Source organism: Ailuropoda melanoleuca, chromosome 11 (assembly GCF_002007445.2).
Source record: "Ailuropoda melanoleuca isolate Jingjing chromosome 11, ASM200744v2, whole genome shotgun sequence".
Taxonomy (NCBI): domain Eukaryota; kingdom Metazoa; phylum Chordata; class Mammalia; order Carnivora; family Ursidae; genus Ailuropoda; species Ailuropoda melanoleuca.
Window position 1 is genome coordinate 14,359,849 of NC_048228.1, and position 27,683 is coordinate 14,387,531.

Sequence of the window (27,683 nt, forward strand, 5' to 3'; positions counted from 1 at the left end):
TAACGGAGGCACAGAGACTAATATGACTGAAAGAGTCCAAGTCCACTCTAAACAGAGCTCAGCATAATTATATACAATTAATTCTTTATAGCTTCAGGTATTTTCCTTTAAAAAAATCTGGGGGCACCTGGGTGGCCCAGTCAGTTGCAGTAGCCAACTCTCCGCTCAGGTCATGATCTCATGGGGTGTGGGTTCAAACTCCACAGTCAGCGTGGAGTCTGCTTGAAGATTCTCTCCCCCTGCCCCTTCCCCCACTCATACATATGTGCTCTCACTCTCTCGCTCTCTCTCTCTCTCCCCCCATCTATCTAAAATAAACAAATAAAATCTTTTTAAAAATCTGTACTATTTTTAAACGAGACAGTCATTTAGCTTTATTTGGCTTTGTATAATGCATAACGTTAGGATCCCTTGCTGTAAACTAATTAAACTGCACAACAAACAAATCTTGGTTAGTCAGTGATACTGTAAGCGTTTTGTGAAATGTTGTGTTTTATCAAAAATGAAAATTGACACTGGGTGAAAGAAATATCACATGTCATTCTATTTGCCTTTCATGCTCTTAACTTCCATTTGTATATCATGAGTACAAGGAATTGGTTTAGTGCTTTCTTAATTTCTGAAGAAAAAATAAACTTGTGTAGAAGACAGTTACTTCTTCCTCTAATTGGAACAATGATGATGATGACAGACTCCTTTACTGCATGATTACTATGTGTCAGGTGATATCTGAATACACAATACTTACAAAGAATGGTAAGATACATTATTAACCAGTTCTTTGGGTCTCAGATTCACCTGTCAAACTGGTGACACTTTTTATCTATCTACAAAAACAGCAATTTCATTACATAGCACTCCATTTTATAGATGAGGAAACTGAGGTTCAGGGAAAAAAATGTGTTTAAAGTTACATAGAAATGGTCGCCAGCACTAAAATGCTTTTGTCCTTTCAAGGATCAGTTCCCAAACAATATCTAAATAGGATTATATCTTTTTTGAAGGAGAAAGGAAATTAAGACACACTAGAAAATACAAAACTTTTATTTACCCTAGGTCTGACACTGAGGTCAAAATAAACAGGATCTATGTATCAAATTCTCCTTGACACTCCTTAAATTCTTCTTCTCTCACTGGGAGAATCAATTTCAGAGGAAGAGAAAGATTAGTTTAATATAATTTCTAACCAAACTTCTGCATAAGGGCCAGTGGCAATTATTCATTTAAATAAAGTGTTCCAGACACTGGTCAGTAGGCTGCCACGTTATGAAAAGCCGAAATGGATGAGAAGGAAATATGAGGCGGACAGTTCAAAGTTGTTCTAGTAGGATCAGTATGTTAATCATTTAATGATGGGAAAATAATCACATGGTCAGGGTTCCCAGGAGAGATTTTCATTTTTATCACTGTGAAGACAGGACCTCCATAGCGATTTTTCATGGAAATATGTGCCAGCTATGTTGGCATCTTTAGGTTTCCTTGAACTTGCCAAGGATGCTTCTGTCCCAGGACCCTTTTATATTTGTAGTGCATTGTGCCTGAAAGGCTTCCCCCACATATCTGCCAAGCCAGCTGGAACGCCCAAGAACATTTATTTTCATCTAGGAAATGAGAAGGAAATAAGTGCCAGCTAATGTTTAATCTACATTAACGTAAAGGCTAACATAGGTACCCTAGGCCAGTCTGGTCCAAGCAGATTATGAATTTCATACAGTATTTGAGGTGACCCCACTGAACTAAGGACCTCCCAACATGGTGGAAGGGAAAGACGCTTCCTCATATGTTCATTCTCTCTCAGCATATTGTAATATATAATGTTTTACAGTGCTTGATTAGGTTAATTTTTATGTTATTATCCAGTTTTAACTCCCACAAAATGACACAAGTTTTAAAATATTCCTGAAAGGAAGCTATTAAATAAAGATAAGAATTACATTTCAAGCACAAAAGAACAAGAATATGGCAGAGTTAACCCTTCTCTATAATCCTACAGAAACTCTTCATTAGCCGTATTGTGAGATTAAAAACCATTACTGCCTAGTCATATGACAGGAAGATAAAACATCCCAAATTACCAAGAAGACTATTTGGAATATGGATTTATATTCACTGTCGTTAGAGAGGTGCTTTATTTTATTGTACTGGATGATATTAGCCAGTGTTAGAGTGAAGTAATCAGTCAAGAAGATATTTAATAACGAAGTATCCAGAACACAAAAAAATCTAGACTAATTTGTCCAAAAATGGTTCAAGTCAGGCAATACTGAGTTTAAAACTTTACACAATTTAAACCAAATGATAATATTTAGAAAGTTCTTCATGGATGCAATCAAAAATGGCTAAAATAGTACTATTGGCAACAAACTAAGATATATTTTTTGTTAGCAAATATTGTTGAAGATGCAAACCGCCCCCCCCGCCAAGAAACTGGTAGAAATAATATTAGAACAAAATACTGGTGGAGGATGTCTATTGTAAAGTTAAATAAAAGAACATATTGCCAGTGTGTCCCGACGTATGGTATTTTTAAGATTCAATTTCGATATTTGCATAACTGAAGAACTATTCCTTTGCAGAACCAATAAGGAAGATCATGGAGATAAGTTCTCAAAAGTAAATGAATTATTTAATTTTTAAAAAGTCAATGTTTTGGGGCGCCTGGGTGGCTCAGTTGGTTAAGTGTCTGCCTTCGGCTCAGGTCATGATCTCCTGGCCCTGAGATGGAGCCCCGCACCGGGCTCCATGTTCAGAGGGGAGACTGCTTCCCCCTCTCCCTCTGCCCTTCCCCCTGCTTGTGCGCACTCTCTCTCTGTTTCTCTCTCGCTCTATCTCAAATAAATAAATAAAATCTTTTTTTAAAAGTCAATGTTTTATGGGAAAAATGTACATAAAACTGCTGAGGAAGTAGCTGCTTGAACAGGGATTAATAAAGAAAAGACTCTAAGGTAAGATTATGGAGGTGCCTCCCATAAAATTCATTCAGTACATAATTTAAAGGAAAATTCATATTTGGATAAACTGAAGATAGAATGCAAAGGTGCTACAGATGTCATCAATATGATTAACTTTATAAAAGCTCACATTTAAAATATATTAGAATCTTTTAAACATGTTGCAGTGAAATAGGGAGTGACAAGGAAAGTTCTTCTATCATAGAAATGTGTATCACTGAGGTCCAGGGTATCTCTTGCAAATCTTTTTAAGACTCGTAGAACCTGAGGATGTTTCACAGTTTTATATAACTGATAAATTAATATTCCAAATTTGTTGACCTTTTCTGGAATAAGTGGCTCTTAGTCATCGGTTACCTGGCCTATATTGTAGAATAATAAATACATTATGTTCCCTAACAATTAATTGTTTTGAAAGCAACTTTTCAAAAACAGAAGTAGAAGAAACAGAGATTTTGAAGAGTTCTTGAAAGTGTTTCTATGATTATGCCATTTTTCCAGTTGAAAATTATGTAAGTGTGTTATTCTCTAAAACGTCTTATCTGCACACGTCTGGGATGCCTGGCTGGCTCAGTTGGTTAAGCATCTGCCTTTGGCTCAGGTCATGATCCCAGGGTCCTGGGATGGAGACTATGTCAGTCTCCCTGCTCGGCAAGGAGCCTGCTTCTCCCTCTCCCTCCGCCTGCTGCTCTCCCTGCTTGTGCTCTCTCTCTCTCTGACAAATAAATAAAATCTTAGAAAGAAAAAAGAAAAAAGAATTTCTAACAGGTTTTCAATCTTTCAAGTAAAAAGTATTAGTGAGATTTTAACACTAAAATATTAAAGTGTAGTCTATTTTCATTAGTTTATGAGAACAAAGTATGGTTACCAGGGAAGATGGAAATCCACCCATCAAATTACAACAAAAACATATGCAGTTACAACAAAAACATTATCAGTTGAGAATGAAAAAGATTTTCCAGTTAGTGTTTCATTTATTCAATATGGCGCTACCTATGATAAGCAGTTATCTTTTTCAGCCATGATAGTCTTCAGATTCAAGTATTGAAATAAATATTAAAATTTAGACCTAAAATCTAGGCCTCTTCATTATACCTCATGGGGTCACACTCGGATTTTCATAATTAGAGTCCATCAAACACATTGTTCTCACTAAAAAAAAAAGCTTCTGGTCAGTGAGAGTGAGAAGACTTTTTGTGCTGTCAAAATAAAATAAAAATTGGTTAAAAAATATTGCTGATTTAGGGGCGCCTGGGTGGCACGCGGTTAAGCATTTGCCTTCGGCTCAGGGCGTGATCCTGGCGTTATGGGATCGAGCCCCACATCAGGCTCCTCTGCTATGAGCCTGCTTCTTCCTCTCCCACTCCCCCTGCTTGTGTTCCCTCTCTCGCTGGCTGTCTCTATCTCTGTCAAATAAATAAATAAAATCTTTAAAAAAAATATTGCTGATTTTATCTTTATTTTATTCTTTAAAACTTTCTTCTTGATATATTGTATACTATACATAATATATTAGCATAGTATTACATATATATATATATATCTCATTTACACACCCCTATATATACATACATCATTTATATGTATATGAGGTATAAACGGGCTACCCTCAAAATTGTTTCACTTAAGGAGATACAATCAAAACATTTTGAATACCACTGGTTTAATGGAAGAAACAAACATGTGAACAAAAATTACAGCCATAGGCAGCAACGTGTATGGAGGCATGTGGTGAAACCTGTGTGTTATAATGGGAACACCGCTGAGCAAATGCTTACTTACATCTGACCAGAAAATTGAGTCAAATCTCCCAGAGAAGTGACTCTGAACAGAGTTGTCCAGAGTGAGTAAAATTTCTCCGATGTATTAGGGTAGGTACCAGAGGAAGGGGTGCACACAGCAGAGACGATTTGGGGTGGCAAGAAAGGCAGAGTGTTTTAGAGAACTGTCATAATTTCCAACAGCTAAGTGCACATTTAGGAGAGTACCAGGTGATGGGGCTGGACAGTATGGCAGGGACCAGATCGTGGAGGGTGACGGATGCCACAGTGGAGTCATGAGCCGGTAAACAAGGCGTGGTGCGGGGAGCAGCTCAGACTGTGGGCTTTGGCATCAAACTGGACTCAGTTCTGGACCTGCCATTTACCAGCTGTGTGATCTGAAATTATTTAGTTAACTTCTCTAACTCTCAGCTTCTTTATCTGCGGGGGAAAAAAATCTGCTATTGTGTATGATCTAATTCACCAAGTGCTTAATTGTCGGTATGTAATAAAAATTTTTAAATGTTATGGTTTTTTTGTTGACTATGATGGGGAGACTTTGAAGTATTTTAAGCAGTGATATAACAGGTGATTTAGAAAAATCTCTCTGGCAGCTCTCTGTAGCACAAATCTGAGGAATGTGAAACCCAAAGCAGGGAGACAGTTAAAAGGCTTATAGTTATCTAAAAGACAGAGTAAGGGCCTGGGCTGAAGTCCTAAGCAAAGGCATCCCGGGCAGGAAAGAATAAGAGCCATAGAGGAGGTAGAAAGTCAGTACCCAGTTACCATCTAAATTCATTGCATTTCTACCCCTTTGTGAAAATGAATAAAGTAAACTACACTAGACCCACAAGAGTTGTGTGTCTAGAATACAAACCCTGGAGCCACACTCTCTAGGTGTGAACCAGGTCTAACCCTAACTATCTATATGACCCGGGGAAGTCACTTCACCTCTTTGTGCTTCTGTAATGGAGATCTCAAACAATGATAACCTCATGGAATTTCCCATCATATTTAAAAAGGGTTTTAAGGAAGTGTCTGGCATCCAGGAAATATTATATAGGAGTTTCTTAAATAAAGTTATCTCCAGAAAATACTGTTAAAGGCAGGAAGATGTTGGAGAAAAAAATGACGTTCATTGGCTGTTATTACAAATTTCTTAGGGAAAAATAATCTGTATCCTAAAATGGTGAAATTCAAGCCAGGTAAATTTTGATAAAGGGAATGAAGGAAGAGCAGTAAAGGAAGGCGTACTGCCCAGGCAGAATTAGATCATAAACCTGTAGTTCTTTTCAGGAAAATTCATCCACCCCATCATTTCATCAATCCGGTACCCACGCTGATTCCAAATAGAGTGGAAAAGTTAGCCATGGATGAGCAGGGTTATAAAAATCCAAGACCAAGGTTAGGAAAACTATTTGTTACATAATCAAGTGACAGGAGCTTTTACACAGTGTTTCAAAAGGCAAATCCACTGTATTTTTCAGTATATTTTTTTGGAAACACACCAGATTTAAACGCCAGTTAAGGAAAACTACATCCAGACTATCGTAACACCAAACTATACCTACTATTGCCAATGATCTGCCACATACCAATGGATTTCACAAAGACATTGAAGACAATTTGTTGAGAACCTGGCCAACTTTACTTCTTTCTAATAAAAAAGAATGGTAAATAATTTTTTAAAAATAAAATGCCTAAGGTAATTCAATACTGTAAATACGCTCTCATTGAGGCGGTCAAACAACGAAATATCCACCAAACCGCAAGTCATATTTTGCTTCTCGTATAAGGCTTTCAACTTCATGAAGTTGTTTACTCTTACAGACTGAGTTTTTTGTTAAGATTTATGTATTTATTTGAAAGAGAGTGTGTCTGTGCATGCACATGCGTGAATGCAGGGAGGGGCAGAGGGAGAGAATCTTCAAGCAGATTCCCGCTGTACAGGGAGCCAGACACAGGGCTCCATCCCAACACCCAGGAGATCATGACCCCAGCAGAAACCAAAAGTCAGACGCCCAACCCACTGAGCCACCCAGGCACCCCACTCTTAAGGATTATTTAATGAAGCTGATGCAGGAATTCTCCGTTTCCTCTTACAAAAGTCTCATGGCATTCATAATGAATCTATTAGGAAAGATACAATAAAAATCTTGGAATCCATATATTTTTTAGGTTTATTTATATGTAAACTGGTTCACTTTCCAGTTTTGTCTCTCATTGCACATGACCTTGGAGATGCATTTCCTGTCATCCTTTTCCTCGATTCCATTAAAAGAAGAAATTATATATGTTTTTAATGGTTAAATCTTAGATGGTGACATACTATTTCATACAAACTCTAAATCAATTTGGCAGTTTTCAGCATTACTAAATGATAGACTGTTCTCTTTATTCAAACTGATGCAGAGAGTGGCATGATGCCCCTGCCATAGGGGAAAGAATTATATTTGACTTTGGACTCCTTTATATAAGTTTTTTGCAAATAATTAATTTTTTTCTGAATCAGTTTTTTCATCTATACACTGAGAGTAATAAAACCGTCTATTCAACTGGTATAAAGTGAGACAACATATGTTAACATACTTGGACGATTGTAAGATATACACATGTGAAATATTTTTAGATAAATATATAAATTAGTTTATATTCCTGGACACTTACTAACTGACAGAGGGAGGTTACATTATTTTGGAAACTACTACCATGAGAAATATACAAATATTATTCAGTTAGATATAATATGTATGTCACAATGATATTACATACTGACTTCTGGAATTTGCAATATGACTTTCTTTAAAAACAACAATCACCCTAGATTAAGACCCTATAAAAGCTCAGAGTACTTACTTTTAGATTAAGAGTTCTGGATCCTGACAGTAATGTTCAAGACACATTCTTTTAGACTAACTGAAAGTATGAGCCTACCTAATAGCAAAAAGCATACCAGGTTATTAAAGTGCTGATTCACATTCAACAAAAGGAAAAGAGAAAAGAAGTAGCTTAAATTTCTTATTTGGCCCAAAGCCAGATTTTCATTCATTCAACCTAGATAAAAAAAATTTCAACATGATCATCTATGGAAGTCATACGAGTTGGTGGTTAAGTTTTGAAGCTAACATACGTCAAATACATGTGATTAATAATACGAACCTGTGTGACGGAACTGATGTTTTTGAGGAGTGTCACCTCATTCAGTTATAAACATGAAACTTTCATTTCTTCCAGCAATTGTTTTCAAGTATGATAAAGCCAAATCACTCCCTTAATAATACTTTGGTTAGATCCCACGTATTTCTGTTGGCTTTTGGTTATTAAAATAGTCTAGTCCAATTACAGCTTCAATCTACTGTCTGTTCCTAGGCTCTCTCCCTAAGCACCGTGGCAGGCTTGTGGCTCCGGGGCTTGGCACCCCAGGGAGGGTGTTGTCTGCTCTTTTCCTACCTCCCTCTAACTCCTCCCAGGTTGAAGGCAGGAAGACTGGAGAAGGAGGGGGATGGTAGATATATTTAGTTATAACTGAATGAGGTGGTGTTTCTCTTTCTGGTTGTTGCACTTCTCTGGTTAATGCTGAGTGGCCATCTCTGTCCTCTCTGTGGCCAGTGTCCAGAAGCTAGGGCACTTATGTAGTTTCTTCAAGGATCCCTGGAAAGCTTTACCACAGCATGAGAAATAGGGCTCTTGCCCAGCTCCCTTCCAAGACCCCCAGTAGCTCCTCAGGATGCCAGCTTGCACCTGCCAGTCCCTAGCTAAGAGCTTGCCTCTCTGGGTAGGGTACTGGCAAGGTGGTTCAAATCCTGCCACTTTCTGTGCCAGTCATTCACCCCTGGGAAATGCAAGGATCCTTGCCGTATCAAATAGTTAAGTTCCTACTCTTCTCTCTCATTCTCCCTGTCTGTCTCATCTCTGTCTTTTTCTCTCCCTCCTCTTGCATCTTTCTCCAATTTTACTCCCCTAGTCACCCCTCCCTACTTCTTATCCCACCGTTCACATAGGCACTAGGCAGGTCGGCAATTCCACTGACAAAGAAGACGTCCTGCTAGGGAATATATTGCCAGGTTCCCCTCTTGCAGGCACCTCCAATCTTTACAATGATCATTTTTAAGCTCCCCAGCACCTCCTTGCCTCCCGCAACCCAGAGGTCTTGGCTTCAGAAAGGGAAAACCCTCCCACTACAAATGATGACTTCATCACAATGCTAAGGACTCAGACAATTCTTGCGTCTCTCTGGTTCTCCTCTTATACCAGCTGGAAAAGAGGCAGTGGGGATGTGCTAGAAGAACATAGCACGCCACCCTGCAGGAAGCCCTGTGATGACATATCTGGCCTCGACTTTCTATAGCAGTGGTTCTGAATCTTGAGCACACATTGGAATTGCCTTCGGGGTGTTTATTAATCTTGATACCTGGGGATCCCTCGGCCAATTAAATCACATTTGGATGAAGAGCACACTATTTTTTATAAGCTTCCTTTTGGGAACCACCTTAGCCTCCCTTTATTTTCTCAGGCACCTGTTTTTACCAACTCAGAAGGAGAAGTCAGATTTGCAATCAAATCCCACCATTTTTTACAGCTTAATCTTTGGCAAGTAACTTAGCCTTTCTGTGCCTGAATTTCTTCATTTCTAAAATAAGCATATTTTTCAAACTATTTCTTAGGTTATGGGGGTCATTTGAAGAAAAAACACCTGCAAAGAAAATACTGCAAAGAATATTTTCCTGAAAAGAGCTTGATAAATGCATATGTGCCATGTCCCAGTAATGGTAAAGTTGATGCAAAGTCATTATCTTAGCTCATTGTCTTTCAACAAACAGTGATCTGTCTTAAAACACACAATTCCAAAACAAAGATTTTAAATAACATGCTTAATGGATTTACCTAGTTCATACTGACTTCTATAAGCATACCTGTTTTTAGAATTTCTAGAAAGCGCTCAAAAACTCAATAAAAAGTGAAGTGATCAGTCATATCTTCTAATGAAGATGTTACTAGCTTTCCATATGTAGTAAGGAGCATTTATCCTCAAATACACATATTCAAACACATCAAAATATTTCTTTTTTTCCCTTTAGAAATAGCTATGTTGCTGGAATTATTTCATTTGAAACATTTTAGAGACCTCACTGATGGCACTAATAGGTAAGACTATGTTATCTGATTGTGCTTTACTAACACATCTTTATTTAAAGTTTTAAAGAGCTGACATACAGAATCATCAAATCCACTTTTGCCTCATAAAATACATGATTGTAATTTGTCATGTCAATTTAATAAAAGTTACTTGAAACTTAGAATTGAAATTCAGGGGCACCTGGGTGGCTCAGTAGGTTGTGACCAACCCTTGATTTCGGCTCAGCTCATGATCTCAGAGTTGTGAGATGAAGCCCTGCATCAGGCTCCACACTGGGCACAGAAGCCCACTTAAGAGTCTCTCTCCCCTTCTTCCTCTGCCCCTCCCCCCACCCCTCTTCCTCTCTCCCTCTTAAAAAAAAATGTTTTAAAAAAGAAAAAAGAAAAGAAATTCAATAAGAATAATAAATACCATAGTGGTCTATATGTTTTGAAGAAAGCTTACAGTTCTAAACATTCGAACATGTAAAGGATACAGTGTGAACATTTCTTTGTTCATTTTCAAAATGTGAGTTATTACTGCCTTGTTCATAAGATTTGTTTGTAAAACAAAAATTTCTCCCCACTTCTTTATATGAAGATTTTCCAAAGTGATCTGTCCGGAGGCATAGCCATGTATGTACATGTTTGAAAAAGGAGTTTTGTAAAGTAAAAGTGCTAACAGAGTTTTTCTAAGAGTATTTGCACACATACAATGGGGTTTTATATTGTAAATATGCCTCAATGAATTTGTTTCTGTGAATGGTCTCCTGGAAATATATTTATGACTCTGTATTAGAAATGTCTGCTTTTTTTTTTTTAAGATTTTATTTATTTATTTGAGAGAGAGAGAGAGCGCGCGCGTTCGCGGACGAGCAGGGGGAGGGGAAGAGGCAGAGGGAGAAGCAGACTCCCCACTGAGCAGGGAGCCCTATGCCATGCAGTCTGGATTCCAGGACCCTGGGATCATGACCTGAGCCAAAGGCAGATGCTTAACTGACTGAGCCACCCAGGCGCCCAGAAATGTTTGCTTTCTATCACATGTATTTAGAACATAAATTAAAAGATATATAGACATTCAAAAACCAGGCAACTGGTTTGGATCTTTTAAAAATTCAGTTTATTCTTGCAAATAAAACCAGATTTTATGGCCTTGAGCTTCAATGTCAATGAAAAGTTTGATTATTAAAATTTCCGGTAGTGATCTTTAAAAGCTGGCATTTGCCTACTGTTCAATCAGCTAGCCAAATACTAAAAATGTTTGAACATCTCTCAAAAGTGACTAAATTGTCACTAGAAGGATATTTACCGGGAATTATAAAGGTACTCAATTTCTAATCATTGTTAATAATATTAGACTAGGGTTTTCCCCCCATTTCAGCGTGTTCAATTTTCATTCTACACAGAATTATGAAAAACATGAACGCTAGATGTTTCATACAAGCCAAAAATTTGTTGTTATCTATAGAACGGCTTTGAAGCACTCCCCTTTAAGGGGGCACGATTGAAGGACTGTCTGAAATTTCCTTTTCTTTCTTACTATGTATTTTCTTTAATTCCCAAATTCATCTTCTGCATGTTCTTCGAAACGGTGAGCATAGTGTTTGCCAGCAACCATCCCTACCCAGCCTTTCCGCCCTCCGCCTCTCCACCCTCCTTCTTGGAGGTGACTTGGCCCTCGTAAGCATCGCCCTGGAAGCAAAGGAAGTCTACGCCATGTAACGTACACTGCACCTTGAGCTGAGGGACCGTTACCAAAATTGAGTCGACTTGATGTGTTAAATGAAATCAGTGATCCTAGTGAGGCCATGGCCTTGATAACATAGAAAGTGACAAGCACTGTGTTCCAAGGGTTTTCTAGAACAAATAATGCTAGAAGAAATTAAATGTAAGTTTGAATTAAGGGGAAGAAATAGACCAATAAAAGTACGCATTGCCATAGTAACTTAGAAATTTTATGTTCTTTAGAAGGCTCTCTAGCCACTTTTTACATATGGGGAAAACTAGACTGTAAACTGTAGTGTATCTCTCTCTCTCTCACACACACACATACACACACTCATGTGTGCGTGAATTAAGGCAAACATCCAGATGCCGTCATAATGCTATTTTAGAATTAGCAATTAATTATACTCTCACAAACTTGATAATTAAAGCAAACATCCAAATACTTTAATAATTTTTTTAAAAACCACAAATATATTTCCAGGGTATTTTAGGAAAGTTGACTTGGGGAGTAAGAGCAGCATTGAATTTTTTTGACACTCGCATACATAATAACCTCTCTGAATCCTGTTGATAGAGATGTCATCAGTAGAGAAATGCTCCCAAAACACACTTCACTAGCTATTTGCTTTAGTTCTTCCAAAAAAAATCACCACATAATAGCTCTGCTTTGCAATAAGTACATTAAGGACTCAGGAGAAACCGAATACCCACCCTATTCTTAAGGTCTGGCCACAAAGAACTAACAGAGAATAACAGCATCCAGCCACCTTTGTCCCCACATTTTAACTGGTAGGCAAGTGATTCTAAAGTTGTATACTATAAGGACAGTAAAATACTCGAGCAAAATAGAATCTCACTGATGGTAGAGTACAATTAATTTCCTCTTTACTTCTCTCCTTTCCTACCTCACCCAAAATGTTTGTCTCTTTCTCCCTACACACACACACACACACACACACACACACACACACACCACGCCACAACAGATGACTCAGGAAGGGTGAGAGATTTGTCTCAGGTTCGGCTACAAGTTAGATCAGAGCTGGAATTAGAACCCAAATCTCAGTAACTGGAGCCAGCCAACGGCTATTCTAGAACAAATCCAGTTCAGGCTCATGAATTCTACATACTCTGAAGTAGGCACCACTGTTTTGTCTGATGTTTTCTGCCATCAACTCCTAAAGCAACACAATGAAACTACCTTTCCAGATTCTTCAATCACTGCTAGCTTGAAGCAGAGGACAGTTACTCAAACGCTCTGGGTTCTTTCCTTGTCTAAAATCCGCAGGCTGAACCAGAGGTCTCTGAGAAACTTTCCAGTTCTAAAAATTTTGCTTTTCACCTTCTGTTTTATGTCTCCTTCTTGATGTTTGAAATTTTCACTAGGTGGCAGGATTCCACCATTGCATTATGAAAGGATTTTCCCCTGGAAGCCTGGGAGCAGAAAATTTCAAAGAAACTCCTTTCCTCACAGTGAACATTTAAAAAAAAAAAAAAAAGCCAAACCCAAGAGAAAGAATAACTACAAAGGCCAGTAGTCCACATATTTCATAAGGATTATAACCATTTTTAATATATAAAGCGGAAATTAATCAAACATGTTCTTTCATACACTACTACAATTTAGTATTCAAATCAGGTAAAAGTGTGCGTAAATTTCATGCATTTTAAAATTTATTTTAGCTGAATCCCAATTTAGACAATATCAGATTCCCTCCAGCAAACTGGTAGCAAGAAACAAACAATATGATGGAAACAAAAACATTTAAAACATTTAAAATCGTTATTAGATGCATTTCAAAGTTTCCTATAAGTTACAACATATTTTTAGTGTCTTTGAATTTTATGTTGAGCACTTAACTAGATGAGTACACATATGGAATGGAGTAGATTCTTGCATTTATTTGTCAAATCCTTAGAAGAATATTCTTTCAAATAGATTATCTGACATTTTCATCATATATTTAAAAGTATTGCCCAAAGTTGGCCTTTTCATAAATGTTGCATTATAAATGTCACTACCAAGGCTTTATACAAGTCCCCAAAAGCCACACCAATTGGTTATGCTGAGCTGAGCATTTCTCTTCTGCCAGAACCAAGTAAAGGAACACGAAACAATAACTCAACTGCGTATTCTACTGTTGCCTAGAAGAAACTTCCCAAGTGCCTTGCTGGTTGTCAGAGAAGCTGATTAACTAGGCTTTTCTTCAGCTGACAAATGCGGCACCCTTTTTTTTCCCTATCAATTACTGGTTAATTACATATATGCTATGTTACTTCAAAGTTTTTTGGAAACAAGAACAAACCCGCATCCTAGAAAAATTTAACATCGGCGCCAAAATCAATCTAATACATAAACTCCTGAATCAGAACTTGAAAAAAGCCATCAACAGGTTGCTCTCATTCCTTCCCAGAACAGAGCGGTGATAGCATTTCTTTGGTGGTCCTACCTTAGCAACTTGCAGGGGCTGCTTCTGCTCCTTGCCACCTTGCAGTCGGAACCCCCAGGGCGCCCCTCCGGTCATGGAAATGCAGATAAAATCCCCCGTGCCCATTTTCTCCTTTCAGTTGGGTAGCATGAAGAGCTTGAAAAGACAGAGGAGGCTTCGGTGCAGTTGAGATGCGTACTTAGCTCCAGGCGCCTGCCCAGGAGGCAGGATTGGGGAGCGCAGAACTTCAGCTGCTGCTGCGGCCGCCGGCCGCATTCACAAGGAGGCGGAGGCGCTCCCTAGCATCAAGGACACAGCCCACTTTTGCGTCACGCTCCTTTGCTCAGCCCACTTCGGGCAAAGGAAAGAGACTCGCTCAGAGAAGAAGGTCCTCATTTGGGGCGAGATGGGGCGGGGAAGCAAAAGTTCTCTAGCACTAACTGATTTAATGCCCGCACTTAAAGAATGATTGAAAAACCTTCCTTTAATAATCCTATGAGTAGTGGAGAACACGTGAAGGTCTTAATCTCCAGGCCACGAGTGACATCCTAAAATATGAGCTCTGAGAACTCAACTACTAGACAAATTGATTTTCTCAAATAAAAGTTTTGAGAATGACCACACTGATGATTGAAACAGACCAAAGGAGTTAAAGAGGGTGAAATTATTATTTTTCTAAGCTTCTACTGTCTAATTCCATAAGAAGAGGAAATAAAAGAAAGCAAAACATTTGTTGTTGTTTTTTTTAAACCTCCTACTCTAAAAGGTACTTTTTTGAACTTTGAGATAGGTGCATATATTTTAGAGTTGAGGAGGGGAAGGAGAGGGAGGAGGAAGAAGAGAAGAAAAGAATTTCCCCCTGGAAACTACATTCCCTGGAAACTACATTCTTTAAACTGTGTCTCTTGCATGGTTTGGAGTATTTTAAATTTAAATTATCGTTTCATTTTCTTCCTTCCTCAGCAGGAAAGAAACTTTTTTTTTTTTAAAGATTTTATNAAAGATTTTATTTATTTATTCGACAGAGATAGAGACAGCCAGCGAGAGAGGGAACAAGCAGGGGGAGTGGGAGAGGAAGAAGCAGGCTCATAGCGGAAGAGCCCGATGTGGGGCTCGATCCCACAACGCCAGGATCACGCGCTGAGCCGAAGGCAGACGCCTAACCGCTGTGCCATCCAGGCACCCCAGGAAAGAAACTTCTTAAACCAAAATAGTCAGCCAACTGCATACAATGTCACCTACAAGTTTCTTATTTTTATAGTCCCTGATCACAGTGTTCTGAGTCTGGGTGGTCCAAAATAAAAGTTGATTTTATATGTGGTCAAAAATATTTTAATGTTTTAAATCTGAATACAATCTATCAAAAGTTGTACAAATGGAACATTTTTATTTTCCCATAATATTTTTATTTTCCATGACATTCATCCACATTAAAACATACCAAATAAAGAAAAGCCTGGACAAGTTAATTCGTGTTACACGTGGTACCAGACAAAACTGACTTCCACTCTGCCTGTTTCAGTAATAGGAAGCTCTCTGCAGCGAACCTTCACACAGCCTCTCTCCCCAGAAGCCAAACGTGTCGAGTGATTTTGTTTGTGCCTCCTCACTGGAGTAAGAAACCTTCACTCAGAGACCTTCAGCACTCAGAGATCCTTTGAAAGGCATGAATACCAGACGTGAATCTCAAGTTTGATTCTCTCCCAAAAGGTGAATTGACTTTACCCAAATCTTTCTTTGAAAAAAAGAATTTTACAAACATCATCCTAAAGTATGAACTCAGAACAAAAGAAAAAGAACTTCAGGGACTGGGGCACCTGGGTGGCTCAGATGGTTAAGCATCTGTCTTCGACTCAGGTCAGATCCTGCGGTCCTGGCGTTGAGTCCCACATCGAGCCCACATCGAGCCCACACTGAGCCCCACATCGGGCTCCCTGCTCAAGGGGAGTCCGTTTCTCCCTCTCCCCCTTGTTCGTGCTCTCATTCTTTCTCTCAAATAAATAAAATCTTTTTTAAAAAGACATATGGATCCAACTTCTAAATAGATTGCAAATCTGCCTCTTTATTCCATTCCCACTAGTGTGATTACTTCTGTCACTGGCCTTGATTTCAACAATCTCCTAACTTGTCTGTCCCAGCTTTTTTTCCACCCTCAATTCATTTTTGACATTACAGCCAGGGTGAAATTTCTAAAATGCAATATTTATCTTTTTTTTTCCCCCTCTGTTTCAAATCTTCAAGGGCTTTCAGAATAGTCAAAACTCCTTTACCTAGAGAATACATTCTGCCTCCCACTCCTCACTTCTTTTCCAATGTCATCTCCCACCTTGAATTTTATGATTCAGACACACAGAACTGCTTTTAGTTTCTTTAACCTGCTCTGTTGCCCCATCCGCTAGGTCATGCTTCCAAGCAATCTTGTCCTCCCCACACGTAGATCACCTGATAATTCCAACTCATCCTTCTGGCCTCAGATTACATGTCACATTCTCCAAGAAGCCTTTCCTAACCTTCCTGCTCCTGTGTCCAGGTCAGGTGTCCCTTCCACGTTCTGCCATCGCCCTGCACTTTCTCTCTCATTCAAATGGTCTCTTAAATTATCTGAATCCAACACTAGATGATTAAACCTGTGAGATTAGCAGATGTTTCCAATTTATTCAAACTTGTCTCTCCAGGTCTAATACAATTCTCGACCACTAATTAGTGCTCAATTAATATAAGTAGAATGAAAGACCAGATACAATTTCCCAGAATAAAGGTATAGAAAAGAGAGCCAAAGCGTTCTAATTTCTTTTCTTTTCCTCACTTCATTTGACTTGGGAAAATCTGAAATAGAGCAAAATTCTTGAATTATACCACTTAAAGACCATGTGGAATATTTAGTGACAGGCTCCCTAACATTTTGCCCTTCCCCCATTGGGCAGTAACTACTGGGTTAGGTAAATTTGATCCTCCCACCCCAACAGCATGGATAAGTTGGTTGATCTAAGACAGAGTAATCTTTCCTCTTTAACACAGAGATTAGTTCAGGAACAGATACACAACCCAGGCCTAAGCCAAGGACATTACCCCAGCTCCAGTGATTAATTTATATATGGTTTAACCACAGGGAAGCTTAAGACTCTTCCAGATAGCGGTCAGGGACATCCTGTTCGCCCTATGGATATCGATAACAGCCGATGGGGGAAGCCAACGTGAAGGGGAAACCACCACAAGGTATTTTGGAAGAGGCAGTCTTCCATGGGTCTCTAGTGCTCCTAGATATCTTTCTGGATGTGTCAGAATTCAAGGTCCTAATGTTTCTTTTCCTGAGCTATTTCTTAGGCTTGTGTTTGTAGCAAGCAACCTTGATGGATGTGGTAATATCTCAACGTGGGACAAAGAGGAAGTTTGCTAGTTGATTGCAAGCAAAAAATAAAATAAAATAAAAGCAATGGAGTCATTAGGCTTAGTGTACCTTAGCTGTTATGGAAATCCACTGTGTATGTAGCAAGCATCTGGGTAATATCTTGTAAACCCTATGGAGTCTGAAGCAAGATTAACTTGTAAATATGGTGATATACATGCTGCTTGCCATACCAAAGAATCTCACGTCTTCTTCCAGCATCCATGAAGCAGTAGCAGGCTAACTTAGTAGCTTGCAGGGAAGGTGACATCAAGTCCCAGACCCAACAAAGTGAAACTGAGGCACAAGGGGAGAAATGGAACCAGAGCCCTGGTCAAACAGCACACAGTCTGCTCTTTATTTTATTTGGAATTTAAGAATTAAGGCAAGAATAAAAATTCACTTTCTTAAGGAAAAAAAGGGACTTGAGTGGTTTTGAAAATGACCTTTGATAGTAACTACACTTGTGGCGAACATAACATAATATACAGACTTGTCAAATCACTACGTTGTACACCTGAGACTCATGTAACATTGTACACCTGACATAATGTAACAATGTCAACTATACTTCAATTAAAAAAAATGATCTTCTTAGACTAACTCTATTTCTATGCCATTTAAAGGATTTACCAATATATCAGATGTTCTGTTTTATAATACCATCCATCCATTCATTCTGATTATTCATTCCGCAAATAATACCTATATTATCCTTCCCAATTTTGACAGCACAGTAAGATTTCTGAGCTTAACATGAATTGGGAAACCACATTATCAAACAAAAATATTCCCATAGGAATGACTTATTCCAGAATAATTTCACATTGGCCACCTATGCAGGCTCATGCCTCTTTATCATTTTTCTAATTCCGTTTTTTACTAAAAAAATATGTGGGGGTGGGAGTGGGAGTGGAGAGTGTACCCCACACCACCAACAAGCAATTCTCAGGATACGAGCAGGATATCCAAGAATTCAACTCAATTTTGACACTCTCTACCTGGAGATAGCTTCAGATCCCATAGGTAAGGGCATAGTCCCACAAGACAGGTCCCCGCCCTCCAACACACACATATACACTTCAGACCCCAGTCATAAGTCCAGGTTATCTATCACCTGTACTTCTAACCAACTGGCTATAGATCAGAGGTTCCAAATATCCCCTCCTTGGATTTGATTAATTTTCTAGAGTGGCTCACAGAACTCAGGGAAATACTTACTTAAACTTTTTAACTGTTTCTTAAAGGATATGATATAGGATACAGAGAACATCCAGATGGAAGGAAGGGCAAGGTAGATGGGAAGGGGTGAAGAATTTCCATGCCCTCTCCAGACACACCACTCTCCCAGCACTTCCAAGTGTTCACCAATATAGAAGCTTTCCAAGCCCTGTACTTTTGGAATTTTATAGAGGCTTCATCATGTAAGCATGATGGATCATTTTCTCAAGAAAATGGGTGGCAGAGCTGAAAATTCCAAGCTTCTAATCTTTTCTTGGTCTTTCCAGTAGCCAGCCCTCATCCAGAAGTCCACCCAGAATCACCTCAGAAGAACAAAAGACACTCCTACCATCCAGGAAATTACAAGGATTTCAGGAGTTCTGTATCAGGAACAAAGGTCAAAGACCAACATTAAAACAAAAGATGCTCCTAGGGTGCCGGGAACTGGGGGCAGAAACCAATATATACTTTCTATTATCTCACAGCATTATTGTAAAGTTATCTGAAATTTAGAAAAAAAATTGTAATAAAATACCATGTTCAATATCTATACCAAACCTAACTCTTCCTTCCTTTAGGGCCACCAAAATTTGGTGCTTATCAAAAGTCCTTTTTCAAAAAAGATTTTATTTATTTATTTGACAGAGAGAGAGAGCACAAGCAGGGGGAGTGGCACGTAGAGGGAGAAGCAGGCTCCCCGCTGAGCAAGAAGCCCAATGCAGACTCCATCCCAGGACCCTGGGATCAAGACCTGAGCCGAAGGCAGACACTTAACTGACTGAGTCACCCAGGGATCTCTATTAAAAGGCCTTAAAAAAAAAACCGAACCAAACCCAACCAAACACCTGAAACCTGGCAGGCATCTGACAACATTAGCTAATATATTTATGTGAGTTAAATTTAAATGAATCACCATGGATTAAAGTCCCCGTAGGATACACACACATTAAAAGTTTCAGTTTCAAAAACCATATTTTATAAAATGCAGTGTATGTGTGTCTGTGTGTATGTGTACATTTTAGGACAACAAAGATGGAGTTAGGTAAATATATTAGAAAAAATAGGTTTAGACGTCTGTTTTCTCCAAATGTCAAGAAATGAACTGAAAATTTTATTTCACAAGGTCTACTGACAATATCATTTTGTTACTTCGTTTTTACTAGTAAATATTGCATGTTTTGTATTTCAGATAGTATTATTTGTATTATTTGAAAGATCAGAAAGAGTAAAGATAATTTTTAAGGAAAAATGTAAGGTAATGTCAATGAATTACTAAAGATAAGATTTAAATGATAGCATCTATATTTTTAAACAAATCAAACCATTTTTTCTATGGGCTACAATCATTATTTTAACTGTCACTAAAATATACCTTCCAAAATCAGGGTTAGAATTTAGAGCTTTGAGGGGCGCCTGAGTGGCTCAGTTGTTAAGCATCTGCCTTTGGCTCAGGGCGTGATCCCGGCGTTCTGGGATCGAGCCCCACATCAGGGCTCCTCTGCTGGGAGCGCTTCTTCCTCTCCCACTCCCCCTGCTTGTGTTCCCTCTCTTGCTGGCTGTCTCTCTCTCCATCAAATAAATAAATAAAAATTCTTTAAAAAAAAAAAGAATTTAGAGCTTTGAGATAATGTATTTTGATTCTGCTTTGTTTTAATTTTTCCTTCTGTAAAAAAGGGACTGACAACAATTAGACATACAATTGCATGTGTGGAAAGAAACGAATATCCCAGACAAAGACGACAAGGTCTTTTTAAATGATTTTTCTTAGCATTTGGAGGAAACATGCTGGTTGGAATTAATTACAGGTAACAGAACTTTATCTCAAGGGTTAAAAAATTGGATGATGGATGAACATCTGTGAACTCCTATTAGACAGTGAGGCAACTCTCTGACTATTGGAGAATCACCAATTCATTATCTACTGACCCCGCTGGGGCCCGCTGGGACTCGAGTATTTGTGCTGTTTCCTGGAATGCACGTGCATGAAATGTCATCTGAGCAGGTGGCTGTGGTGTTCTGCAGCATTCCAGGGCAAGACAGAAGGGGCAGCGTGAAAGAAGACACCCTCGAACCGTCCTAACAGCATTTTCCCTGCTCTCTGCGTGCTCTCTCTTGCTCTGAGGCTGACTGCGGTCTGGGGAGAAACTACCCCTGCTGCTGGGGGTGGTTTAAAATCCCATCATCCGGGCTTGGAGAGCTAAGGAGATGCACACCAGCAACTCCTACTTTTACCCAAAGCCCAGAGGTGCTGCCTTGCCTGACCTTGCAGCATGAGGGAGTATAGGAGTTTGCTAGGCGTCCGTTACACAGTACCACAGACAGGGCAGCTTAAACAAGAGAAATTTATTGTCTCACAATTCTGAAGGCTAGAATCCGGACATCAAAGTGTCAGCAGAATTTTTTGAGGCCTATTTCTTTGGCCTGTAGATGGCTGTCTTCTCCAAGTTCCTTCACATCTTTCCGAACCTGTCTCTCCTAACCTCCTCTTTTTATAAGGACACCAGTAATACTGGATTAAATCCCATTCCAAAGACCTCATTTTAACTTAATTGCTTTTAATCTTATCTTCAAATACAGTCACATTCTGAGATACTACAGAGTAGGACTTCAACATATAAATTTGGGGGATAAATTTCAGCCCATACTAGGGAGGCAGAGCATACTGACAGCCAAAGTACCAGTTAGTTTCCTTTTCAATATACAAAAAACATATAAAAGGCATGTGACAGGATAATTTTTGAGATTTTGACAATATTGTTCATTCTTCAGATTTCCCCCTTCTTCTCTTCCAAGGAAGGAGTCAGACCCTTACAGGGGCTTTTGCTGAGCAAGATTAGAAGGTGGTAACAGTGAGGCCCAGCTTTGTCAGGCCTAAACTCCATGAAACGATTTTGCACAGTGTCCCAAGTGGAGAGAAAAACAAGGAAAGTGCCCTTGAGAAAAGCAAGGGAGGGATTTAGTCCTACCTAGGAATTTCTGGCAGTCTGGGGGTCTCCCAAGTAGTACTGACCACCATGCTGCTGTCAGAGAAATAATGGCAAGATGGAGACAGCCACAGGGTCTCTGGAGGCTGGACACCAAAGCAGGGCTCCCAACATTTGCCAACACTCTTCAGCCACATGCATATCACAGAAGCTGCCGTTGGGTACCTGACTACTGGCCAAGACAGTTTGGTGACCAGCGAAGGCAAATGAGTGATGACCTGTTGCTCTGCTGAATCCCAACAACTTCGCAAATCCCGTGCGGGAAGTGACCCCAACCATACTTGAGCTTGGCTCTTCTAACAGTCCAGTGAGATGGGGGACTAGAGTTGGAGTAAATTTATTAAAATTATAAAAATTATAAAATAATATTCTTGAGCTAATTAATAAGATACTTACATTTAAGCTTATAGTTCATTTATTCATTCATTCATTCAAATGCTTTTGGGGAGGTGCCTGGGTGGCTCAGTCCGTTAAGCACCTGCCTTCAGCTCAGGTCATGATCCCGGGGTCCTGGGATGGAGCCCCACGGGTTCCCTGCTCAGCGGGGAGCCTGCTTCTCTCTCTCTCCATCTTCCCCTCCCCGCTGCTCATGCTCTCTCTCTCTCTCAAATAAATAAAATCATTTAAAAAATTTATTATTTTGGGGGGCGCCTGGGTGGCTCAGTTGTTAAGCGTCTGCCTTCGGCTCAGGGCGTGATCCCGGCGTTCTGGGATCGAGCCCCACATCAGGCTCTTCTGCTGGGAGCCTGCTTCTTCCTCTCCCACTCCGCCGGCTGGTGTTCCCTCTCTAGCTAGCTGTCTCTCTTTCTGTCAAATAAATAAATAAAATCTTTAAGAAAAATTTATTGTTTTGTGTGTGTGTGAGCATCCTAGGCAACGCTCCTGCTCTCGTGGAGCCTACGTTTCACCAGAGAAAGCAGACAATAAGTATGTACACAAGTAGAGAGAGAAATGGGGGCTAAAAAGAGAGCGGAACAGGGTGATATGGCAGAGAGTAATGTGAGTGATAGGAGGTCAGAAACACCTCCCTGAGCTGAGACAAAAATGATAAGGATTTTATTTGAAAGGTAGGAAGAACAGCAAAAAATATGCTTTGTCAATACAACAAAGATCCGAAGGTTAGTGTAGCTGAAGTAGAGAAGATGTGTAGCCATGACTGGAGAATCTAAGAGAAGGTCAGTGAGGCTAAAGGGCAGCACCCTCCCGCCGGCCACCCCTTCCAAGGCTCTGAGAGGAGCACCGATGATGTGCTTACATGTTCACATGCCGTTGTAAAATTTGCCAAAGTAAAATACTTCGCCCGAATTTGATTAGGATTGTTGTCTTTCTCAACCAACTTCCCCTGCAAGAAATGGTGGAGTACCCATGAGCCTCTTTGGAATCCAGCTAAGGGGAAGATGAGGTGGGGATTTGTTCAGCTTGGGTTTCATGAACTATGTTTATGTGGTTCACAATCGCATTCGTGAGACGTTATTGCCAGCTGCCCAGCATAGGAATGAAGAGCTTCCAGGCATACGCTTACCATGTGTTGTGTCCATTTGCCTTGAGTGAAAACATGAAAGGGCAGGGCCAGAGGTCCTATCATAGCATCAACTCATTCTAAGGCACTGACCCTGTACGTATTTGTGGAGTAGAGGAAAACATAGGTTGAAATGTATAGTACCACAAACTTGTCTGTGGAATATTCTTCTAACGGCTAAATACAAAAATCACCGGTGAAGAATTCATTTCTTATTGATGCCTAGACAGACACAAAGGTGTCTCCTTTTGGGAATATGCCCGATAATGCAGCACATACAATTATAAATGCACCATACATTCTTTATGGCCTTTATAAAAAAATAAAATTTATTAGAATTCTTATGTTTATAGGCACAAACCTGTAACCATGTTATACTGATTACTTCTGTATGAGAAGTCCCATGTTGTGTGCAGCCCCATTACCAATTATAAAAACTACTATTGATTAACTGTGGTAGATGTTAATGAAAAAAAATGATATCATGAAATTTTTGTCATATACAGAAGAGATCAAAGAGCACTCAAGCAAGAAATGTAGGGGAAAAAGAGGTGTGTCAGTTAATTAATAAAAATACTGTTATTTATCTGAATTTTGAGGTGTTTGTGGGAGCTGGCTGATTTGTGTGGGGCTTTTTTAATAGATAAAACTAATACTTTTCATGACTCAGTTGTCCCTCTTCTGATCTTTTGATTTTTCATCAGTCTTTCCCCCTCCTCATTTACTTCGAAGCTTCACAAAATGAATTAAAATGTCTGCTTTGCCCTTACGCTTCTGAAAGTTAATATTTAAAATAGATACGTTTACATTTATAATGTCGAAATGCCTAAAAGTTGCAACAGTAGTGTTAAAAAATGCCTAACAAATAAAATAAATAGTGCTGATGGGGGTTGCTGAGTGAAACTTTATATTGGAGCCAAATTCTAGATATAGGTAGTAGTTTAAGTCAGGAGTCACTTTTAACCTATTAAACAAAAATATGATTCAGATTGCTGCATTTTCTTGTATCAAAGTAATGTTTTCCAGACTAAACCATACTCGACTACCAACCTGTCACATGCTTGCTATCCATCCTGGCTTTAAAAAAAACCTGCCTTAATTTATTCATTCATGTCACAAATGTTTATTATTTATTTCAGTCAGTGTTTTAGGCATGAGGGACATGGAAATTAACAAGTCAGACAAGGCCTACGCCCTCCAGAAGCTCATATTCCAGTAGGCAGGGCAGACAACGAAGACAATCCTATGTTCTGTCAGATGGTGGCAAGTGCCATGAAGAACCATGAGCTGCAGGTGTGGGGTAGGGGTAGGCTGGCTACTTCAGAGGAAAGCTTCTCACCAGGAGGAGGTGATGTCTGAACACAGACCTATTGCATGTAGTGGAAGTGCTGGTGGTTACCATTGTTGACTTAAATAATAAAATCAGGGGCGCCTGGTGGCTCAGTTGGTTAAGCATCTGCCTTCGTCTCAGGTCATGATCTCAGGGTCCTGGAATCAAGCCCCAAATCAGGCTCCCTGCTCAGTGGGGAGCCTGCTTCTGCCTCTCCTTCTGCTGCTCTTCCCCCTGCTGTGCTCTCTCTGTCAAATAAATAAATAAAATCTTTTAAAAATTTTTAAAAAATCATAAAATCACAAAAATATTTCGACCAGACAAGACACCGTAAGTATATCCTTTTCAGAGGCAGCGCAGACAATCGGAAGAGGCAGGGGCTTGATGGGAATTCAACACCCCCCCCCAACTTTGCTGCCATTTTCGGCATAGCCTTGGGTACATCATTTGTCTTTTCTGAACCTCGGTATTCTCTTTCGAAGTTGCTCAAGCAATAAGTGAAATGTTTTTAAACACCTATTTTTTAAACAAGTGCCTGACATCTAGTTACTGCTCCATAAATCTTCCCTTTAACTTCTTCCTTTGCTATCTAAGATGGGTCTTCCTGGTTGGGAACACAGAGGCATTAGTGGAGAGTTTTTGGAAGGAAATACCTTTCCATTGCAGATCAGTGCAACAGGCTTCCCATAAAAGTAAGGAATTTCCTAGAAAATTGCTAATCACTTACAAGGCAGCCCGCACTCACTGAGCAAAGAGAAAGTAAAATGGCCCCTCCTACGTCTGAGGGGCATATGTTCAGCTGACCAGAATTTGTTACTCTTCATACCTCTTTGGAAATAGACAGTCCTGGGTTTGTGTCCTGGCTGTGTCTCCCACCCCCAGCTCACTAGCTGGTTACTGTGGCTCCTATGCCTCAGTTTCCTCATGTGTGGAGAAGAAAAGTAAAGGATTGATGAGGTAAATTGATGCTCAGCACTGTGCTGGAATGTAGGAGGCGCTTGGGTTTTTTTGTTGTTGTTATTGTAATTAGTAGTGAATAATTAATTTTTTGACTCAGGACACTTTCCCAATTCACTATCTTTCAGGTTTCTCAGAAGACCATGACATAGTAGAAGTTTTAGACCTTTCAACAGAACTGTGAAATGAGCCCCTGAGAGAGCAATTAGTTTCATCCATGACTGGGATTCCGTTGCAGTTCTCTTCATTCCCTAGCACCTCAAATAGTATATATTTGCTGATGGGTTGACCATACGATCTTCCACCGTGCATCACATCCAGATTTAATGAAATCGCTAAACCAGATAAGGACTTGGGAGACTCTTTTTCTGCTCTGCAAGCAAGGGAACCTCTCGGCCTTCCAACATGGTCAATGAATCAATTTCTATGGGTCCAAGATTTTGAGTTTTCCGAAGGCAATAGTAGCTCCTCAGCAAATACACGTGGAATGAAATTGCACAGACTCACATTGAATGTAATGGAAACACTGTAAATGTAATCAAACTAACATATTAAACTTGGTTTGGGCTGTAATTCCAGGTTTCAACTTTTGTGAACCAACAAGTAGAGTGGCAAAGAATAATGTTACAGGATTTCTTCTTCTTTAGTGCCCATGGTTCTTGGTCATGCTGCTTCAAAGAATGAAGAGGTAGACCAGACAGAGTGGTGGCAGCAAAGCAAGGTTCATTGAGCAACAGCAAAGTGATAGCACAAAGTTCCCAAAGAGGAAGGGGACCCGAGAAGGTTGCCACTGGAGTTTCTAAGCCTAGGGGTTTTTTATGGTACTGTTGACAGGCTGTTTTAATCTGATTAACCCTCCCTGCACCTGTCATCCAATCACGTTTTTGTCGCCTATCTATCACGTGGGAAAGGGTGGAGGGCTCCTTCCAGGGTGATGTAAAATCCTTTTAAGGGTGGTTTCCTCTTAGGGTGGGGGCCCTTGTCCCTGCCTGCCTTGCTTTCAACTATCCTTCTTCAATAATACTTTTTCCATCATGATAGTATTCTCTTTGAAATCCTGAAGTGGTTACAAACATTAAGCCCCACCTAGTAAGTGTCATTTTCTAAACTCTCTGGAGAGGAAAAACTGGCAGTCAGATCAAGTAAATTGCCTTAAGTCACACCGGAATCAGTGAGACAGCAAACCGAACTCCAGAGGCCTCTTCCCACATCAATGGTACGCAGAAAAAAGTTACATGGAAGTCACTTAGGCCATTGCCCTGACAACACATTCTGAGGATTTTCTTGGATTTTGTTTTTTAGCACTTTGCCAGATCTGGCCTTAAATATCTCTAAAAATAGCATTTCCTTCCATTTTTCTTCTTTTCAACCTGCGTAATTATACCGGCATCCAAGGGCTCTGACTTCCAGGAGAAGTTATTTTGTCATTTGAAATATAACTTCCAGTTCTCTTTTTATTTTTCTAGTTCTATTCTTCCTTTTACTATCTTTTTCTTCCTTTTTAGTGCTGATACTAGTAATGATTACGATTATTGGGAATAGGACCATACTATATGAAAAATTTCTTCTCTGCAATAATTTTAAATGTCTTTGAAAAATCTTTCCATCTTTCATTAAAAAGTAGCTTTTAGTGGCGCCAGGGTAGCTCAGTCGGTTAAGTGTCCAACTCTTGGTTTCGGCTCAGGTCATGATCTCATGGGTCATGAGATCAAGCTCCATGTTGGGCTCCACACTCAGCAGGGAGCCTGCTTTTGAAGATTCTCTCCCTCTGCTCCTCCCCCGATTTTCATGCACAAGCACACTGTCTCTTTCCTTCTCTCTCTAAAATAAATAAGTCTTTAAATGTGTTGAAGAACTTAAAACCTAAGCTTAATACCTTCAATATAAGGTAAAGAATTTTTTTAAAGTAGTTTTAAAATCAAAACTTTAAAGTCATGTTTGAGAAAATCATCTGCCAAATATTTACAGAATTTCAAGAAAATGTAAGAAAAGGTTTTTGAAAGGCACACGTAAACATGCATGAACATTTGCATAGATTGACAACTTAAAAAGTTATGTTATCATTATAGGAAAATTTAATGCACACATAAGATACTTCAAACACATTCTTTTTGATGCATCTCATTTATGAATGCATTTTGTAAATCCAAGAATCACCCAAATTTAGATAATCAATTTGAAAAGTTGTAAAATCCAGAACAAGTGTATTATACTTTTGGAGGAATGAAGTGTTTTTTTTTAACAAGTGCAGGCAGTTAAAAAAAATATATATGTGAAGTGTAACAGGATCATTGCACAGAAATT

The 27,683-nt window shown here is 39.4% G+C and overlaps 1 protein-coding gene across 2 annotated transcripts in view; it reads right to left on the reverse strand.

The window, feature by feature from the left end:
- Positions 1-14,265, reverse strand: part of SYNPO2 (synaptopodin 2) — a 171,422-nt gene extending 157,157 nt beyond the window's left edge. For both annotated transcript variants that reach the window (XM_034671293.1, XM_034671292.1), the window contains exon 1: positions 14,005-14,265. In XM_034671293.1, coding sequence (XP_034527184.1) covers positions 14,005-14,109 — 105 coding nt within the window. In that variant the 5' untranslated portion in view covers positions 14,110-14,265. The remainder of the gene's footprint in view (positions 1-14,004) is intronic.
- Between the last annotated feature and the right edge of the window lie 13,418 nt (positions 14,266-27,683).